This window comes from Argentina anserina, chromosome 2 (assembly GCF_933775445.1).
Source record: "Argentina anserina chromosome 2, drPotAnse1.1, whole genome shotgun sequence".
Classification (NCBI taxonomy): Eukaryota; Viridiplantae; Streptophyta; class Magnoliopsida; order Rosales; family Rosaceae; genus Argentina; species Argentina anserina.
The window spans coordinates 5,085,726-5,106,460 of record NC_065873.1 but is presented as its reverse complement, the minus strand read 5'-3'; the positions used below and the strand labels follow the sequence as shown (position 1 = coordinate 5,106,460).

At 38.0% G+C, this 20,735-nt stretch overlaps 4 protein-coding genes across 7 annotated transcripts; 2 read left to right on the top strand and 2 right to left on the bottom strand.

Annotated features, from left to right (window-relative positions):
* Nucleotides 1-244: 244 nt before the first annotated feature.
* LOC126783833 (uncharacterized) lies at nucleotides 245-1,570 on the bottom strand. Its single transcript, XM_050509366.1, has 2 exons — nucleotides 1,238-1,570; nucleotides 245-754 (listed from the first exon to the last, which is right to left on the bottom strand). Exons 1-2 carry the CDS (start codon nucleotides 1,568-1,570, stop codon nucleotides 245-247), a joined length of 843 nt encoding a protein of 280 aa, XP_050365323.1.
* Nucleotides 1,571-2,871: 1,301 nt separating this feature from the next.
* LOC126785129 (protein TIC 62, chloroplastic) lies at nucleotides 2,872-9,882 on the top strand. Of its 4 annotated transcripts, none has more exons than XR_007671025.1 (16): nucleotides 2,872-3,060; nucleotides 4,011-4,128; nucleotides 4,220-4,292; nucleotides 4,374-4,425; nucleotides 4,597-4,773; nucleotides 5,324-5,405; nucleotides 5,597-5,669; nucleotides 5,740-5,850; nucleotides 6,606-6,752; nucleotides 7,333-7,475; nucleotides 7,555-7,740; nucleotides 7,812-8,030; nucleotides 8,106-8,279; nucleotides 8,410-8,486; nucleotides 8,849-8,929; nucleotides 9,341-9,882. XR_007671025.1 is itself a non-coding variant. In XM_050510737.1 (15 exons), exons 1-15 carry the CDS (start codon nucleotides 2,886-2,888, stop codon nucleotides 8,860-8,862), a joined length of 1,821 nt encoding a protein of 606 aa, XP_050366694.1. In that variant the 5' UTR covers nucleotides 2,872-2,885; the 3' UTR covers nucleotides 8,863-9,303. The 4 variants fall into 4 exon arrangements, 2 of the variants coding, with proteins under 2 accessions (XP_050366694.1, XP_050366695.1); XR_007671024.1 differs by lacking the exon at nucleotides 9,341-9,882 and adding an exon at nucleotides 9,052-9,303; XM_050510737.1 differs by lacking the exon at nucleotides 9,341-9,882 and having other exon boundaries at nucleotides 8,849-9,303.
* Nucleotides 9,883-11,139: 1,257 nt separating this feature from the next.
* On the bottom strand, nucleotides 11,140-12,864 carry LOC126783832 (uncharacterized). Its single transcript, XM_050509364.1, has one exon. The coding sequence runs from the start codon at nucleotides 12,862-12,864 to the stop codon at nucleotides 11,140-11,142; it is 1,725 nt and encodes a 574-aa protein (XP_050365321.1).
* A 5,254-nt stretch (nucleotides 12,865-18,118) lies between these two features.
* Nucleotides 18,119-20,412, top strand: LOC126785143 (uncharacterized). Its single transcript, XM_050510755.1, is given in 9 exon segments — nucleotides 18,119-18,195; nucleotides 18,283-18,351; nucleotides 18,353-18,368; nucleotides 18,690-18,828; nucleotides 19,564-19,646; nucleotides 19,788-19,811; nucleotides 19,813-19,929; nucleotides 20,009-20,113; nucleotides 20,192-20,412. Coding segments are annotated over 9 exon segments (762 nt in total). The 3' UTR covers nucleotides 20,324-20,412.
* Nucleotides 20,413-20,735: the final 323 nt, after the last annotated feature.

The window sequence follows — 20,735 nt, the reverse complement described above, 5'->3', positions numbered from 1 at the left end:
TGAGGGCAAAAAAAACAAAAAAAAAACGATCAAAGAAAAAAGGGATTTGAAGAATTTTCAGATTCGTTTTTTTCTTTGAAGGGTTATATTCAGATTCTTAGATGTGAGAAAAATCTGAACATATACTTTTGAAATCACATTAATTTAAATTCGCAACACTTGGTAAAGACTAAAGAGGATTAATTCGGAAACTCTATCCCCAGCAAGATAATTTACAGTCTGATACAAACATGCATGCATACATCTATAAAAGATATGGAATGAGAGCCTTGACATTTTGAGGAAATTGTTTAAACTTAGACTGATACCATCTCCTAGTAGCATAGCTCCTACCAGTCAAATATAACGTTGTTCCGACCGCCATGGCGAATGCATACAAGGTCTGAGAAATAAAAGAGAACCCTACAAATCCCATGATTTCAAATAGATAGTGAGGGCAAACCACTAGCTCAAACAATCCACCCCTTGGAATCTGATACTTCTTATCATCATCGCTTTCCGAGTTTGTTAAAGACGACGAGGACGATGATCTCATTCGGGAAAGAAGGTAGTGATGGTAGAAATTGCCAGATATCCCAAGTAGAAACAACAGAATTCCAGGGAACTTCAAATCAATTGGTGGCTCTGGTAGCCCTTGGGTTATAGTAAGGTGCTGAGCGTAGACCATGGTGGCAGTTGACATGAAGTAACTGAGACAGATAGGAATCGCAGTATCAAGGGCCATCCCTCCACTGTACTTGTGTACAAATTGAACCTACAAATTGAACAGGAGATCGAGGGCCATGTTAAATTAAGACCTAGTACGTACGTGTTAGTTATGATAGATCGTATAAGCTTACGCCTCTATGATTTTGCCATTTTAACTTTGTAAATTCTAGCATAACTGTATGTGTACATGATCAATATATGATAGTATGATACAATGAGTTATGTGTACGTACTGGAATGGCTAAACTTCAAACTTGTGTAAAATGTAGAAACAGAGACACTGACCAGTGACCACGAAATAATCCAGGGCACAAACTGAAAAACAAAAAGAAAAACAAACCCCATATATAACGCTTCTCGCTTTCATCATTGGACATTTTTCTTTGGTTTCTTTAATTTGTTGCATGCAAAACTAAGGGGATTACATCTAATCTATATGATTATATCAAATAGAATTTTTATCATTTTATGTAGCATTATTCCATGTGATCACATAATACTAGGAAATTAAATATCGACGTAATCGTACCTCCAAAAGTCGTTTGAGGAAATGAATGGTTAGAGCTGAGGAGATCAACAGATATCTGATATCATCGTTGTGTGGAAGAAACACTAACGATGTGAGGCCAGCAAGAAATGCTGGGGTATAAGCAATTTGCATGCCTCTTTTACCAGATATGTAAATTTGCTTTGATTTTTCAGACTCTGATGGATTGCTACTCTTCCTGAATTTGGAATACTCCATGTTCTTTCCTCTTATTTCTGAGATTCCGGCACTGGCCATGGTGAGGCTGAAGATTGACATGCCGGTGACGAACACAGAAGCTGGTGGTGGAAAAGCAATTATAATTGGCCACGCCATGCTCACCATGAAGATTATGAATCCCTCAGTTTCTGATTTCTTGATTGAAGAATCAAAAGTTTAGAGCTCAAGCTCACATTGTACATAACTACTACATGTGTTAATTTGTTGGTGGGTGTTGCTCTCCTTCTTGTGCTCTGAATCGATCGTATCAATGTCACTGCTGGCTCAATTCTGGCCATAAGTTTTGTTGACATAGGACAATTTGGTAATTGCAACATATCAGTAAAAAATCTGAGGATGTAATGGTAAATATACAAGTGTGTTTTTGACCTTTAGTCTCTCCATCAGTTTCTTTACTGTAGAATACTCATGAACATTAGTTGATTGTTGTGTTTAATACTTTTCATTAATCCAGGAAAGTTTGCAAATGATCAAAATCAGATCATTTTCAAATTATCTAATTGGGTTAAAATAATAAAACAACAAATTGATGATGAAGAATACTGGAAAGTAAATTGTTTATGAACAATTGCATAACTTCCGTTTAGAGTAGACATGGAAAATGCAAAATACATACATCTAAATAAAATTTAATCATTGAACTTCCATTCTTAGTAGTTCTTACTTCTTAGTTTAACTAAAAGAAAATTTTTACAAATGTAAACTATATTGGTATCTCAAAGGCTTTTCTAGGCCCAGAGACTAATCTGCCCAGAGATTATGTTAAAACACTTCCTTCTCTAAATTATTAAAAATAAATTAAAATTTAAACTCTAATTAACATCAACAAGATTCGAACTTCTCCCACTAAGGCCTAATGTTAGCTATGTCCATAATTTGTACAATATAAAATGCAAATTTATCATACCCACAAAATCAGTTGATTATTCCGGGATAATTATTATTATATCCTTGTGTGTGTCTTAGCCTAATAGGTTTCCTGTTAGAAGATAGATTAGCATCTCCGTAATAGATTAGAACTCTGAATCCTACGGGATTGTGGTTTTGTAAAGCCTATATATAGGCCCCCATATTATTCAATAATACACAATTATTTCATCCTGAAACATTGATGAGTTTATTAAAAAGGTTATGTGTATCTAACATTTTGCAACGTGTGTATAAAATTTCTCAAAATATAATTTAAAAAAAATTTGGGAAAAGATGCAGCCCACAAAACAATGGGAGAAGGCGATCGAGAAGCCAGCTACAATCTGAGACTCTGAAGAGAGAAGAAATTTAAGGCGGGGTCCATCATATCCATGGACTGTGGAGAGTTCCACATCTTCCAAACTGAGGAAGTACCAACAGATAATAAAACCATTTATGTCTCTTCGATTTTTCTAACACTTCAAATTATCCCACAACTGCAATGGAAGCCTGCTCCTTGCAGTCACCAACTGTAACCACCGTACCCTCCTCTTTATCCCATAATGGGTTTAAAGACAACCCTTTTCTGCGTGGTCAGCTCCTCAAGGTTTCCAATTCCAAGAGGTACCCAAATGTCAAAAAGCTTGGATTGCTTCGTATCAAGGCTCAAGCTTCAGGTATGTGATAACTGTTTTCGATGCTTTCTGGAAATGGGTTTGTTTTTCTTTCACACATGAAATAAATTTGGTTCGGGATGGTTATTGGTTTGGTTTCATATTATGATGCTTAGTTTTGCTATGTTATGATTCCTCTTCTAGTCTTCTTTCTACATTTTTCACGTGTTCATGCAATCGTGGTTTGATCTGTATCTTCTGTCTTTGCAAAAATGTAGTGATGATACGATCCCACCTTCTATAGGTTGTAGATTTTACTGTTTAATCTGCATCATTTTTCCAAGTTCTCTGGAAAAAAATATATATGGAGGCATTAAAACTGAAGAAATGTATGTCTGATCAATTGGTTATCTACTTGCATTAGTGCTAGGAAGAAATTGTAATGTAGGAATACATACAGACAATTATTTAAGTAAAATTTGGGTACTTTTGTGAGATAAATCAGGTAATATAAAATCCTTGGAAGCTGCAAGCTGTTATTTTTAAGTTGTACAGAGTTTCAAATAAGAGCTGGGGTCATTAGCATTAGCGGAGATTCTTTTATTTTCAAATTGACTCTGGAAGTTTAATGATGTGCAAACTGTACAGTCTACATGTAATAGTTTTAAGTCGATTTCAACTTTAATAAATATCTCTAAGAACTTTAGATCACAAATGCAGCCAAAAAAAAAAGGAGTAAAGGGTTGTACAAATGGTCTTCGTAATCAAGTCGTAGTTCCCTAATAGAATGTGAGACATGGATAAACTAAATGTATCTACTCTCATCTGTCAGAATATATGCTACATCTTGCATGAGCTGACTATATTATGGTGAGGAAGAGTACAGCACAAGGAAGTGACTTTTACTTCTGACTGCATATGTGACACTAACATCTTTTGTAAGAAGTTGGTAATGATAAGCACTCTCCTTCTTTCACCACCACCGTGTAACTCATTTTTGTTGCTTTCATTAGGCATGAAGAATTCCAGCTCAGAGAGTGTTGAGGAGGTTAGGGGAAGAGTAGGTCTGAAAGATGCAAATGTGGTATTTGTCGCTGGTGCTACTGGTAAAGTTGGTTCACGAGCAGTAAGGTTTATATATACTTCTTCAAACTCCATGTTTACTTTAAAATATGGTTTCACTAGTCCATTAGAATTTTTAAGCATTCATTTTCGTATTCAGGGAGCTTCTGAAACTTGGGTTTCAAGTCAGAGCTGGTGTCAGGAGTGCTCAGAGGGCAGCCACCCTTGTGCAAGTACAATTGTTATTGTGATATTATTTTTCCTCCACTTTTCATTAAATCAGAGTTATGCTAATTAAAATAACACTTCTGCAGAGTGTTAAGCAAATGAAATTTGATGTTGAAAGTGCAGGCCAAGGAAGCCAACGTAAGATTAAAGCTTACAACTATCAATTTCTTCTTGCATTTTCCTTTTGTAAACTATCAAGGCAAGAGGAGGAAAAACTGAAAGGCAACATAGATTTTGATAATGAGATTTTAGCTTTTACAATTTATGATTCTTCTAGGAAATAACAGGTAGCTTTGGTCTTTAGCCCAGCTGTAGAAAAGCTTGAAATTGTGGAGTGCGATTTAGAGAAAGAAGATCAGATTGGACCAGCATTGGGTAGCGCATCTGTAGTCTTGTGCTGCATTGGTGCTAGCGAGAAGGAGATTTTTGATATTACCGGACCATATCGAATTGACTATATGGCTACTAAAAATCTTATAGAGGCAGGTATGTGAGTCAATCAACTGGTAGCCTTTAATTTTCACTTTGCATGTTGTACATAATATAAGAATTTGCAAGTACCAGGCTTTACTGGATCATGTGCAAGTATAATCATACTAGACTTAGTGGAAATCATCACCTTGGATGATGCAATGATCCAGTGAAAGGAAAAACTAAAACAAATATGCTTGCTGTGCTCTACTTTACCCTTTTTCTGCATAAATTTGTTGATATTTTCCAGTGCTCAAAATATCTCTGTTAAACTGCACCGAAACGATCTTAGTTGGTGCTGTGTAATCTTAGCCGTTAATCCTGACTCACTCATTCTCTTTGCCTGGAACATGTAACAGGAAAGCAGTTTCCCATGTGTGACATTAAATTGATGCTTTTTTCGTTTAAAAATAAAGCTGGAATTGTGTTTAGTGCACTGAGGTGGTGATTGATCATTCCTATTGAGAATGCATGTACTGTATCTTTGTTCTTGACTTGACTTAACCTGCGATTTATTATCAAATAAAAGATAAAAAAATTGACAAATTCAGCTATCAATGTTCAGCAACTGTTGCAAAAGTTAACCACTTCATATTGCTCACATCTCTGGGAACAAACAAGGTCGGATTTCCTGCAGCTATTCTTAAGTAAGTTCTTAAGTCTCTATCACTTCTTATGTTTAGTGAACATTAGAGATCTGTCTCTTATAAGTGGCCTGTGAATTGTAATATGTGGGTTCTTTTTCTTGGCTAAACTGACTCAGTTTTCTTCTTCTTCTTCTTCTTCTTCTTCTTCTTCTTCTTCTTCTTCTTCTTCTTTTTTTTTTTTTTTCTCACAGTTTATTTTGGGGTGTCCTGATTTGGAAAAGAAAGGCAGAAGAGGCACTGATAGCCAGTGGACTTCCCTACACTGTGAGTGTTTTATATGTAATAAAATTCAGAGGTTATAGGTTCTTTCATTACTTAACTTTGGTCTTCTCAGATAGTGAGACCTGGTGGAATGGAACGTCCCACTGATGCTTTCAAGGAAACTCATAATATTACTCTCGCAAGGGAAGATACTTTATTTGGTGGTCTAGTGTCGAACTTGCAGGTACTTCTGCATGGAGTTAAAATACTCAAATGCTTCCGTCTTCAGCATTAATCTCTTAAACATGTTTCCAGAAACCATAACACTATCTGAATGCACAAAGTCCTGAAAAATATTTCTTGTAAGAGGCTCATAATCCTGCTTCTTTCCTTGTCTTTTGTCATCTCCACACCTTTTCTGCTGAAAATGACACAATTACTTGCGACTCTCTATCTTCCCTATCTGGAGTTTCACCATGTGTTTTTGTGTAAAAAGGGCATGTTAAATTGTATCTGTGTTTTACTGTTACAGTTGTTTTTATTGGACAATGCCTATAGCACAGTTTTTGTTTTTCAAACTGTCATATCATTGGGTTTATATCAAATCTTGCATTGAGCCTATTATTCTTCTCTTTTTCTTTGAAAATCTTGACAAGTTATTCCATCCATGATATTATGAAACAGAAAATGATGGTAAACCTCAATGAAACAGCCCTAGTAGAATATTAGATGGTAGAGTGTTCTTATGCGTCCATGCTATTTTTCAGTCGGTGACACCCATTATTTGCGCGTTATATTATTTGTAGCTTTCTTGTATGTAAATTATAGAATTGGTTTTACTCGTGCCATATTTCTACTTATATCTTGTTAAAACTGATCTTCTTTTACTCTCCCCTATAAATAGAAATATTGATAGATAGGTATATCTGCAATATGATTTGAGAAACCTGAATCTCTTCAATCAGCATTAATAAAACCTTTTTTTATCAATTGATACAGGTAGCAGAGCTAATGGCAAGCATTGCCAAAAATCCTGGCCTTTCTTACTTCAAAGTACTTGAAGTAGTTGCCGAAACAACTGCTCCATTGACTCCTCTGGAGAAACTTTTGGCAAAGATACCATCTCAAAGGGCTTACTCACCAAAGGTGTGTTGCTCCTTTCTTTTGCTGGCATTTCTTGATTTAAGAATTTTGGTCCTTTTTTGCCTTCAAATAAAAGAAAGTTCATGTTTTTCAAGAAAATTTAATCCGAGAGCATTGAGGTTTCCAAGTGGCCCTGGATTACAGGAGTCTTTTCTCTTAGTTATGAAGTTATCACAACACCACTGAAGAGATCCATTTAAATCAGATCTTCAGACCGGTTAAATTGAACTCACTGTCCTAGCTCTAAAACAAATACAACTTTGCAACATTCCTTTTCATTAATTTTTTTGAAAATTCTTTGACTAGAGAGGGTGTAGGGCGTTTTCATGGAATTAATTTTTCCTGGTCGACTTACAGAAAAAAATTGACTCTCTCTTCTGGGTCTTATTAGCTAAGATAATAATTTATTCTCCAAATGAGGTGGTTTACCTGGATGGATAGGTGGGTCTGTGTAGTTTTGGATTCTCTAGCCTATGGCTTGAATCAAGCAAGTTATTTGTGTCATCAGAAAAAATCATAATAGCACCAAAGCAAATTGCTAGGACTGCCAGAGACAAATTAAAGTTCTTTTCGGTGTCATTAGGAATTTGGTGGTGGTGGTGATGCTGCTGCTGCTTCTGCACCAAAATCTTCTCAGAGTATCACATCTGAGAAACCAAGCACTCCCATTGAGAAAGAACCGGCTAAAGAAGTGCCAGTGAAACACGCATCATCACCATATATTGCGTAAGCGAACTTGAAGAAAATTGGAATGTCGATTATTTTTTTGAAGAAAATCTAACTGCTGTTTTCCCAAATAATGAAGCTATGAAGATTTAAAGCCACCAACATCTCCTACGCCTTCAGCACCGAAGGCCACCCCTTCTCAGGAAGATTCAAAAGTTATTTCAGAGGAGCAAACCAACAATGCCGTGTCTTCTGCTTCTGTTAATGAGAAAAGCTCTCCCTCACAAGAAGTGCTAATAACACAGCCTCTTTCTCCTTATTTTGTGTAAGTTATTCTTATGCTCCTGTTGCATAGATGCGTGATGACAAAGTAATAAACTGACATGGTTTTGACAGTTATGAGGATTTCAAGCCACCTACTTCTCCAAGACCTACACCAAATGGTCCCAAACAAATTCCTTCAGATGCCTCTGCATTGGTAGAAGTTGCCTCCACACCAGTAGAAGTTGTATCACAAACAAGTGGAGGTAACGGTGTGGTAGAGGCAATCACTAGCAGTGTTGCTGAAAAGGTTTCTCCTCAGAAATCAACTCATAGTCATTCACCTTACCATGTGTAAGTTTTTCTAAGCTTTACTGTCACATGATAGACACACGATGACTTTAGATTGAGCTGACATGGTTTTGGCAGTTATGAGGATTTCAAGCCACCTAGTTCTCCATGCCCAACGCCTGCTGGTCCCAAGAAAATAGAGCCCTCAGCGCCGGTAGAAGTCGTGTCACAATCAAGTGGAGGGAGTGATGCCACTGCAAGTATTTGTGTTTCTCCCCAGAACTCCACTCATAGTCATTCACCCTACCATGCGTAAGTTTTTCCTGATCGTTTATGGTTTGCTCTAAATCTGAACTAGTGTAATTTGTTTCTTGTCACTTTTTACCTGTGCTTCAAAAATAATGTGTTATCTTCTTTCATTTTTATTATGGCATGCTTGCAGGTATGACGACTTCAAGCCCCCTTCATCACCATCTCCTAGTCCTCCAACCACATCACTCCTTTCAACACCCACTGCAGGTAATGCATCCCAGCCAGGTACCTTGTTAGTCAACAGCACAGTGAAAATTCCAATAGAAAATACAGAGTGACACATACCAACATAACAAACAAAAGCCAAAATACTTTCTGAGAAAAAAAAAATCAAAGCCAAAACCACAATCACCTTGCACCATGTAAGCATCTTCCTTGTATCATTTTAGTTGCTCCATGAGATTTCCTACTCTTTACTGCTTAGGGAAGTATATTTTTCTTTCACCACGCCTCAGAAGGCATTCTGTTTTTCAGTACTGACTAACTAGTTTCAATCATCCATATAAATAGATAGGACCATTGTTGTTTTAATGAAAACTTAATCAATCTCATGTCTTGTAAATGAACAGGTATGAGGACCTGAAGCCTCCAGCATTGTCCATATATATACCATCCATATGAATATTCTAGTCCCATCAATTTTTTACAAGGTATGATCCTCATTTCTCCAAAGTTATCCTATCTGAAGAAAATTGGACAAGTTCTGTTTAGTTTGAGGTCCTCTATATATGCAGAAATAAGGCAAATAACACCATCTATTAAACTGTAACAGAACCATATATAGGTGCTAGTAAATCTGAACTTTGGATCAAGGGTATGCAAAGTTTTCATATTCATGTACGTAAGAGATGCAGCTGAGATTGCGGGAGTCTTACTCTTGGAAATTATAATGTCCAACAGTTTATATGTAACTGTGAATATGTTCCTCAAGATTATGCAAACTCCAGCAACGTAATTTCGCTTGAATAAATGAACATTTCCTGATGCGGTTTCACAAATTTTGAGACAAACATTCGACTTGAAATTCGTTAAAAATCGTTGGACAACAATGGCTTGTGCAGCAACAGAAAATCACCAATAACACTCCTGCGCTTTCGTCGATTGGATTGGGTGCTTGCTGGGTTGCTTGGGTAGCTTGGTGGCTCTCCTTCACCGGAAGTCACTATGTCCTCCACTCCGTGTGGCGTTTCCTTGATTGTGCTCTTCCCTTCTCGTCCGTCTCCTTTTCTCCTACGTTTTCGGCATTCGGATTTGGTGGGTGCTCGGCTGCCTTGGTGGCTTGGTGGTGCCACTTCCTATTTGCCGGAAGTCGTTGTTTATGTCTTCCTTGGGCCCTCTGATTGAGCTAGTTTCGACGATTGCCGTGGTCTACGTCCAAGCGCAAAAGGATTATTGGTTCTCAATTGTGACAGAAAACCAACCTACTCGGATGTAATACGCATAGTTACTAGGGTTAGTCATGATTGTGATTATTATTATCTGTTTCTGTTTATTTTCTTGTGTCTTTGCCCGTTTCTATGTGTTCCGTCTTTCTATCTTAGCAATTTTCTCTGTTAAAATTGTGTGTTCCAGTGTATTGCGTTACTCCCAGATCCAAACTCGTTGTAACCTTGTTTTTTAATGAAGTTTAAGTTGATAAAAAAAAACTGAAATATCATATGCATGGAACTTCACATTATGTAACTATTCTGAAACTGAGACTAACTTTCACGTATAGTCTCTCCGATGTTGCCCTACCCTAGAGAACCAATATGAATCACCGATGACAATCCATGCAGTTTTGATAGAAACCAAGTAGATATCAAGGGTTTCACAAGACAGGGATATTCATTTGCTACGTGCCATTATAGGGATTCACTCGGGGGAGGATCAAGCCCAAGTGAAGTTAAAAAGATAAAAAGATAAAAAGATAAAAATAAACCAGCTTCATAAAAAAAAAATTAAAACATAGAGATAGTACGAATGCTTTCTCACTTTTTTGCATTTCTTCGGCGGCCTCTTGTCTTTTTCAATTCAAAGACTTCAAACCCATTGTCGCTCCCCCGCTCCTCCGACCACTGTAGCTCTTGTCTACAAGTATAGCGCTAAGCTCTTTCATTAAAAATGTCAAGTTTCTTCCTGTTTTTGGTTTTTGTTAACGTTTTTGATTTCAACAGTTTTGACATGATGAGTTTTGTTTGTTTTGATGAATATGCTATTGGGTTTTGTTCGACTAATTAGAAGCGTAACGGCTCTGAACTTGTGATTTGGTTGTTGAATGCTGATGACTTGTTTGCATAAGAAGAAGATGTTTATGTACATTATTTTAAACTTTTAATTAATTGCTAACTTCAATTTGGAAGTTTGAATGTTCGGAATATCTGTGCAGTATGAAGTTTTATATTGAAGTTAGTTTTTGGTGGAATTTGAATTGAATGGTTTAAGGTTCAATATTGAGACAATAGATTTGTGGGAGAAATTTCTCATATCTTAGTTTCTGATTCAGTGTTGTTGTGTTAGTTTGTGATGATTACTTTTTAAGTAATTATGAAATTTATAATGTATTTTTCAGGATGTCTGATGTTCATCCTTTGAGCAAATTTAAAAATATATATTAAATTAATAAATTTATGTATGTTTGTCATTTTTAATTAATTTTAAAAAGAATTGTACGTTTAAGCAAATTTTTTTGTCTGTTAAATTAGCCCATGTGACATTTCAATATTAGATTCGCCACTAGATTTACTCGTTGTTGTTCATTACTGGGGCTTTGGATCAAGACTGTACTTGAAAGATTTATATCATTATATCAAATATGTTACATCAATACATTATATATATCCTATAGTTTTCATTACATGAAAAGTAAAATATAGTACACTCATACACTGATTTTTCCAAGTATCAAAGGCAAATCAACCTCATCACACCACTCCACACACCTAGTCTCACAATAACTAGTGTTGACCTCATTTGGCAAGTAGCTCGACCATACCTTCCCTCCTATTCTCCACTTCAACACACTCCCTTCCATCTCTCTACTCAATCTCCATCCAACTCCATCCCCATACTCATCTCCACTCAACACCAAACCACCCGTTTTAGTAAACGCCCTATTCGCACCCGTGTATCGTCCACGTAGCCCATTATTATCACTTTTCGCACCAATTGACGGATTACACGTGGTCACTTCATGACCAGTCACATTATCACATAACACGGCGTCAAAAACAGCGGCGTTCCCTTCGGCATCCTGGTCCCACCTCCAATTCTTCTTCCTCGTCCTCATTGACATCCTCATTGCTGCTTTCACCCGCGCATTTTTTGACTTTCCAAAACTACCCTTCATAATATTTTGCATTTTCACTTCATTCTCCCCGTTATCCGTGGACCGGCCCAAACTCAATCCATGCACGTAATTCGCCCCGACTTCAGGCCCAACCCAAATCCGGATTCTCGACGGGAAATACTTCTCATCAGCCAAGTCCATCTCCTTATTTTTAGTGAATCCAAGACTCACCATGTGGAAGCGTAGATTATCGACACGAGCAGTCACCTGAATAAACCCGTCGTAGAATCCGACGTTATATTCCACCTGGACAACCGCCTCAAGCTGCTGGTGAGCCAGAGCGTACTTCAGCACCGAGTCCTTGGTCGTTTCCAAAACCGGAAATTGAGCCGTCTGGACGTTGACCGACCGAGTGGTCCTCATTCCGAGCACCGGCGCATATCCCTTCAGCACCCAATACCCACAAGCCTCGTTCGCGTAGGAGAATCCTAGATTCTGCTGAGACGGCGCCGTCAGAGCTGGTAGGGTCTGTAAACCTACGCCGACCTGCCTCGCCATGCACCATTTTGCTAACATATACCCGAGGGTGCGCATGAAGCAGAGCTCTGCGTCCACTCCAACTGTGATCAAGAACGTCCGCAGCGCCGGCGCGTGCTTGGACATCAACCCTTCAATGTTAGGAGCCAGCAAGGACTTGAAGTAGAGGGAGCCGACCTCACTCGGCGCGTCACAGGCGCAGAGCCAGAAGAGGCGAGTGATGAAGACGAGGTCGAAGAAGTTGGAGAAAGACTCGGGAGAGTGGGAGTCCATGACCCAAGAAATCGGGTCGGGTTTGAGGGCCTGGAGCTGAGAACGGGGGCACGTGCTGTCGTGCGCCGTCGGCGACCGGGATATGATCTCCTGGAGAAGCTGGAGTAACAGAGGGAGGAAGGGTTTGTCTGAAGACAGAGAGCACGTATCAGAAATCCAGAGGGTCTTCTTGGGAAGATTTTGAAAGCCATGCAAGCAAACTGAGATAGTGACTAGAGTGTCAATGTTGGAGCCGGAACTTCGCTCGGCTCTGAGTTGGATGGACCGAGTTGTGGAGTTTCCGGGGCTCGGTCCGGAGCTAGCGAGTTCGAACACCAGTGAAGGGTCCGACTCGGTCCATCGGGACAAGTTGGGTAGCTCGCAAATCCATGACCAAATATCAAGCATGGTGTTTTGTGTTGGAGTTTCAGGGGAGATAAGAAATTTGGTGGAGAAGTTACGTTGTTGTGGTGAGAATTGGGGTTTTAAAGAGGGAATGAGTGATGATGGGTTGGCCACAATCACCATGGAAATAACAGTAACCACGTATGAGAGACTGAGGAGGAGAGTTATGGTTCTTGAATCCAACGGGTGGTTGTCAGGGTTTGATTTGAGCGTTTTGGACTGGAAGAATTAAATTGGGACAGATGAACTTCGCTGTCGATTTCTCCATTCTCATGTGTGTTCTTGGTTCGATAATTTGGATTGAAAAAATTGTTTGCATGCTACTAGTCTCTGTACGTGACTATTCTCTGGGTACGTGATCTTGGTTGCAGATGGGTTTGGGGTCTGGCGGCATACACGTGGAGATTCCTACTGGGACAAACATGTCCAGACAGGAATCGCAGAAATAGACAACTCAGAAGAAAACAAAGGTTAAATATAGTGTTAGTTCTAATTAACTGTGATTTCTCATGTAAATGATCATTGATCCATAATTGGGAACAATCCCGGCCACAACGTACTGCATGCCTTCGAATTCTGTTGATCGATATATCTGTTGGCCGGCCAGTAGCTAGCCGGATAATTTAGTTGCAGCATATAACAAACCCCCAGCGGCCTAGCTAACTGAATCACTATTCTCTCTCGAGAAGAGAAGTAATAAAATGTGCGTGGTGAGCGATAGCTTTTCTCTAATTTTCATTGCACTAAATATACAAAGTTTAATGAAATGGAATTATTAGGTTAAACATTGTCCTTTAGCATTTGGTTTCCACCCCATTGGGTTAACCTTGTAATAAACTGCATCGATCACTACTGAAATGAAATACTCGTTAATGTTGTTAATGTTACCGTAATTTTTTTAGGGGAATAAAACAAATTCAATAGACATCAAGTCAATACGAGCAACAAGGCTCTATGATCACAAAGATCATGCAAATGGTGACAAACCACCCTTAGCATGCACTATCCACTAGACAGAATAAAACTAAACTAAACGCAATATAAGGTCGAGACCCGCTACACTACACACTCATTCGAATGGAGAAGCATTATTAGAGAAAAATAAAATTAGGTACTAGCATAAAATAAAGTCAACAAGCCCACAAAAACAACAAAACCCTAGGCCCAAACAATTAACCCATCCTTGTTCCCAACTCAACTTCTTCGAGCACAATACCACCACTGCCCCACTGCCCACTGATCCACTCCAACAGACCATAAGAAGCTGCCCATTCAAGAGATCAAGACGCATGCCTCCCCACCGAAAGAGAAGAAGAGACTCCAGGAGCACCAAAACACTCCAAAGAGAGAAGTCCAACGTCCGAGGAGTATCACCACCACCCTGATGAAGAAGACAAAGCCTTTGCCACTGTCAAGAAGCAAGCATCCTCTCGCGCCATGCCCGGAACCAATCCCATGATGCACACTCGAAGAAGCAGCAAAAACACAAACTGAATCAAGTCAGCAAAGCCTCGGGCATCACCGATCTGCAAAGCCAAATAACTTCAAACTAACAACACCCGTCCAGCGGCCTCATGGCAACAATGAGGCAAGCCTCACCAGACGGGTGGACTACGACAATTGTTGTTGTGGCGGCTCTTTCAACAGGGAGAGAGCGTTTTCAAAGAGATTGTTTTTTTCTTCTGAATAATCTTTTGTTCTAGAGAAGTAATAGTTCTTTTTACTTTTTTTATTTGGCGGATTAGTCTTTGATTTAGAAATGGTACCGTATTTTAACTACACCTTTTCATGATAATATATATGTGCCCATTATATGGTAATCGTCACCACAACATATATGAGCAATGGCGCCAACAAGGTTTGGCTCAATTGGCAAGGGCGGACTTGAGGTGTATCACCCACACAGGCTTGATCTCTGCTGCCAGTAGGCCTCGTTGGCTCGCAATCTGTAAATTCTCTTACGGAAATCCATACTTGAGGGTGATGTGACAAGTATATGTCCGTCGTAAGTCCTTCAGGGTTGAGGTTGTGGGTATGCCCTGACGATGGTGGTATAGCGTAACCAAGCTCTCACCAAAACTTTTTGTAAAAAAAAAAAACATATATGAGCAAAGGCCACATAGAATGTCTTGATCACCACGTACAATATATACAAATCTGCACTAAATTGTCTCGAGCCAACTTCGTTATCCAACTTAATGTACTAGTCGTCCCCCAATACATCGATATTGGGCGATTTATCAATCGAATAGCCATTTGCAATGTTATAATGCGGGTGGTCCGGAACTTGTGCTTATCTTTACGCACCTTCTTAGTTGTAAGGCTAATGAGATTGCTTAGTTTTATTAAATTAACGTAAAATTTTGTCTATAGGCTATTTATTAAATTTCATAGTTTATAGGCTCAGTTTTGAGGTTAGTGAACGCAGAATTGTTATTTGAGGTAATGGGTAAATATATTAGGGTTGTGCATGTGTTCTTATTTCCCATATGTGCACAAGTGCAATGACTAGCTTTTTAATTGACAAAAAAGACAGTAATACCAAGGAATAATAGTGTATGGAAAAAAATGCCTTAATTTTAGTGGCAATGCCAAATTGATACCCATACTTACAAAACTACTAATGTGATAATTTTAATTTTCCTACCGGCGTGATGCAGCACATCCAATTTTCGTCAATTTTACTGACATGGCTATGACGTGAAGGAGGAAACGACGTGGGTATTGAGTTCGGATTGTATACAAGGTCAAGGTGGAGGCGGGATAGGTAGGGATTAAAAAGAGGTTGCAATTCTGGTAGGAACGACACGATGAAGCAAGGATGTGTTTCTAATGTGCGAGAAGGGGTAATGAATAAATTTTTCCGTGCATCCACATGGTAATAGCCGGTGGTTTACCATTTAAATCACAATTTGACAAGCAAGATTTAATTATAAAAAAATACTGGTCACTCCTCCAATTTTTAATAACTCGACAGTTTAGTCATTCATATTTCAATTTCAACTGATCATTTTTTATATTTTCAAATTTTAAACAATTTGGTTATTTCGTTAAGTCTCAGTCCAGTTACACTATTAAGTGGTTTTTTTCCTTCTTATGTGATGTTTGCTAAGTCAGCAGCTTAATGGTGTAATTAGACGGAAACTTAACGAAATAACCAAATTGTTTAAAATTTGAAAGTATAAGAAGTGATCAGCAGAAATTGAAACATGAATATTAGTGTTACGAAATATTGGAGGAATGATCAATATTTTGTTCTTAAAAAATTATATTTTAGTTATTTTGTCAAAACTATTTTAAGTTTCTTTCTTAAACTTTAAACTCTAAACCTCAAACCTTAAAACCCTAAACTCTAAACTCTAAACCCTAAACCCTAAACTCTAAACTCTAAACTTGAAATCTTAGTTTAAAATCATTAATACTTATGAATGTCATTTCAGAAATAATAAAAACATGTTAAATTAAAATTTTTGTGCAATAAATCTACGTGTTGAATTATAACAGGTAAGAAGTACCATTAGACATTATCACGTAGTACTACGGTAGCATATAAAAATTTCTCATGGGTAACGAGGACGATGACTTCAATTTGGGTGTAGAAGGGGATTGAGGCGAGGACATTGGAATCGATTTTGGATCTGAATAGATGTTGGAACACGACTAGATTAGATGAGAGGTTGTCGGATCTCCAAACCCACAAAAAACCCTAATTTCTAAACTCAAAATCGGTATTAATTAAGCAAACAATGCTTATGTACCCGCCAACCCCTTTTTCCTCAGTTGCCCTTATTTGAAAATTATTCAACCAATTTTGCAATAAATTAAAGACGGATAAAATAGTAAAAGTATGTAGAATGATAATATTTAAAATTTCAAAGCAATTCAGTTATTTAGTTGATTACCACTATCTCAAAACCAATTTCACGTTTATCTTCCCCTCAATCTCTCATCTTTAACTGCTCACCCTTCCCAAATAATTGTTCTCACATCGCTGAAGCTCTACCTCCCTCTCTAATTATCGTTTTCAAATGAGGCTTGGATTACAAAGGGAAGTCAAATTTTATCGTTGTAAAAATTCATATACAAATTTTTACTGATTTGAAAACATGTGAATGCAAACAATTCGATTTGATCTGAGAAAAGAATACAAATTTTGTAATTTTGTTTATTCTTTTTTTTTTCAATTTTCTTTTAATCAATTTCAATTTCATCTTGAATTAGGGTTTAAATTTATTTGTCATTGGTGCATGGTGTTTGAAGATTAAGTTTTCACTTCATGTCTATTTTAAAACACAACAAGATAAAAACGAATAAACGCACTCGCATAACGAATGCAGAAATGTTAGTACAAATATTTTAAACACATTTTCAAAGCAGAAAACAGTTATTTTACCAATAACAATGACATTCATTCCAAGAATCCAAAACGATAATAGGATTAGATTTAGCGGTAGTACATGCGAAAGTTATTCAATGCACGGGCCGTGTATATGGACGGATCATCTAGGCCGTTCAAATCAACATGTGGATGTATTTTAAGGTCGTCTGAGATCAGACGCCAATTTAATCTAAGAGTCGCGTGAGGGTGAGGCTCCTAAAACCATCCATAGCTGCATCTGGGGTTCAGATGCATTAAGAGTCCCATCTTTCAAAATTCTGAGATTATAATCAAATGAGAAGAGGAGATACAACCAGGTGATCAAAGTCTTGCAATCAAGTCGCCGTCGTAGCTTTGCAATCGCTGAGCTCCCAGACCTTCAACATATAACTTCATGATCTTCCCATTTCAATTCGAATTATGACTCTGTTTCTATAATTTTTTTATTATTCCGAATTGAGTTCTTGTGGTTTAAAGTGGAACTGAGATTTGGGAGTGAGATTTCTTAACCGAAGAAGGAGAATTGGGAATTGGGATAGTTAAGTGGAGCTCAGGCGATGATTGTCGCCGATGACTTCGGTTCTGAGGTTGATTCGATGGATGGTGGGGAGGTTGCGGCGGCACAGTAACCAAAACAAAAAAAACAAATCAAATAGGGGGCGGGGGATGAGATGAAGGAGTGTGTTGTCTGGTTTGTACAGAGAAGGGGTGGAGGGATGGAGGTGATGTGTTTCATGTGCAGGTCAGCCCCAGACACCAGTTGACCAGTAGCACTAATAGCGCGTGGCATGCAAACATCCCCGTGTATATACACGGCCCGTGTAGGGAATAAGCTCTCGTAGTACATGTATATATAATCCTTGGTCACAAAATTGAAGCACTGATGCTGAATTTTTTTCATAAATGTAACAAACTAACAAACCCAAGTTGAAAGTGGGTTGTGAGTGCATTTGCTCTTTTTTTGGTAGAAAAACGAAGTAAAACACTAAAACCCCCAAAATGGGTACAACGAACGGAGCTCAGAAAAGTCGCGATGTCCCGTCCACAACTCTTGCTTACCTCGATCCTCAATACTGGTACTCATCACGGAAGTCCATACTCCCATAGTCCCATACCCATCTTCCTTTGTTAACTCCGGTAATCCCTACTCTTGTTTGTTTCAGGGATGAGCGGTTCACTACTGAGGAGCATTACGAGTGGCTCAAGGACTATTCCCACTTTCGGCACCTCATTCAATCCCAACTCTTCCGTAGGTTGCTCTGCAGTTTTTGGTTCTGGGGGTTTTCGATCAAACTGGGCTAAATCTTAGTTGTACCACTTGTACATGTAATGTTTGTTTAACTGAAAACTAAATCTTAGCTGAGGGTTTAAGACAATGCATATTTATATTGAACTGGATTAAATCAAAGCCATCCATTTGAATCACAATCAGTACATGGTGTTTTGATGGTTTTGGGTTTCTATTGCTGGTGTTTTGTTCTTTTGCATTGCGTTTTACTGATACTATATTCTGTTAAACTTGTGGATGGTTCGAGAAGGCGGTGGTGATAAGATGGATGTTATTATGTAGGTCTTGGAGCTGGGTTGTGGAACTTCACAGTTGGGTGAGGAATTATATAAAGATGGCTTTACAGAAATAACATGCATTGATCTATCTGCTGTTGCGGTGGAGAACATGAAGAAGAAGTTACTGTCTAAAGGTCTTACAGGTATGTTGATGATTTCGGGTGAAAGTGTATTTACAATTGGAGTGTTTGGCTTATTGATCATAGAAAAGAGCTTATATCCTCACTTCCTTATTTTTTGTTCTGATCAATGCAAGTTGGAGTTCATAGTCTTTGATAACATGAACTTTCTTTGATGCAAAATTGAAAAAACGAATAAAATTCAAAGTATTTATGGATGTTCTTCTGTTTTGATCCATAACAATCAGTTTATATAAACAAGCGCCAAACTTGGAACTGCAAGTCGCAAAGTATGTCACTTTAGTTCAGGCATCTTTTATGTTATACATACATAACTACTATACATATCTATAATAACTGAATGTATCAATACATGTGTTTATGTAGGTTGTGTGGTATTGTGGTCCAATGAGTCAAACCATCAAGTCTTTGATCCTCACATTAGTAGTCATTTGTTAGTAAATTCTCACTAGGAAAAGTGGAAACCAAAAAACTTATTTGTATTTCCTTTTTGTTATAAGGAAATATGTGGAGATGAACTCGTGAGTCCATGACTCGTTGCAACCTAGGGATGCCGCTTCAAGGACTTTATTTTTTTTTAGCAAAAGCATGGACCACTTTTAAATACCATCATATTTCTGCTCATGCCTTTGATATTCTTGTTCTTATTATTCTGTTTAAACTCATAGCTGGAGTCCAATTGAATTTTTTTAGAAGCAAAAACTAATGAATATCTTTGACAATATTCTCTATCTTCAGAAATTAAAGTTCTGGAAGCTGACATGCTAGACCTGCCTTTTAGTGATGAGTGTTTTGATGTTGTTATTGAGAAAGGAACCATGGTAAAATACCATCTCAGATAGCTTTCTTTGTTGTTCGGCTTTGAAGTCCGGTTTCAACTATTACCATCATCAGTATTATTGTGATATCTTCACTACCTAAATTTTCCGTGTTATGAGCACAATGTCTATTGTGTTAAAAAGGAGGTGTTGTTCGTGGATAGTGGTGAGTGGTGACCCATGGAATCCCCGGCTTGCAACAGTAACCAAGGTCATGAAGATGCTTGAGGGTATTCATAGGGTGCTGAAACCAGATGGCGTTTACATTTCAGTTTCTTTTGGCCAGGTGGTCTTAATAATAATTCTTAATTCGTTCTCTCTACTTCCAAAGTTTTGTTTTATTTACTTGGGTCGTCGTCCTGCAGCCACATTTCAGGCGCCCTTTATTTGAGGCTCCACAATTCACCTGGTCTGTAGAGTGGAGTACCTTCGGTGATGGATTTCACTATTTTTTCTACACCCTGAAAAAGGTTTCTGGTATATTTGCTTGTTGAGGCTTAAATAGTCAATATATACCATCTGTAACTAATGATAGATTAATCTTCCAGGGAAGAAGGTCGTCAGATGATAAACAATCGAGTGATGAGAAGTTGGAGAGGCCATCCATAAATCTGTATCAAGATGAATTAGAGGGCGGGGACTTTATTTTCCGAACCAACTTGGATGATCTCAGCTGCTAAAAACTGACATGTATTTTTTCTATCTGATTGTATTTCAAAAGGGTGTCTATTGTAGACTACTTTCAAATTGTTAATTGATCAATGTTCTCAGGAAATCAATTGGTGAGACGTTGAGAAATGGGATGGCCTAAGCCTTAAGATTCCATAATCTACTGTTTATTTCAAGTGGCAAAAGTACAAAGGTCCTTAACAAAGGAAGAAAGCAAAGGCTCGCTAGAAGAAGGTTACAACCTTCGACCTTAAAAAGCTTGTCTTCATAGATCATATGATGCAAATTCTTGAAAACCAAAAATGATGTCACGGAATTCATAAATAGTGACACATCACTCAAACCTTTTTACAAGAGGCATGTGACATGATCTATATCACCATAAAAAAAACTAGAATTTTGGTTAGTTTGAATAAACTTTAC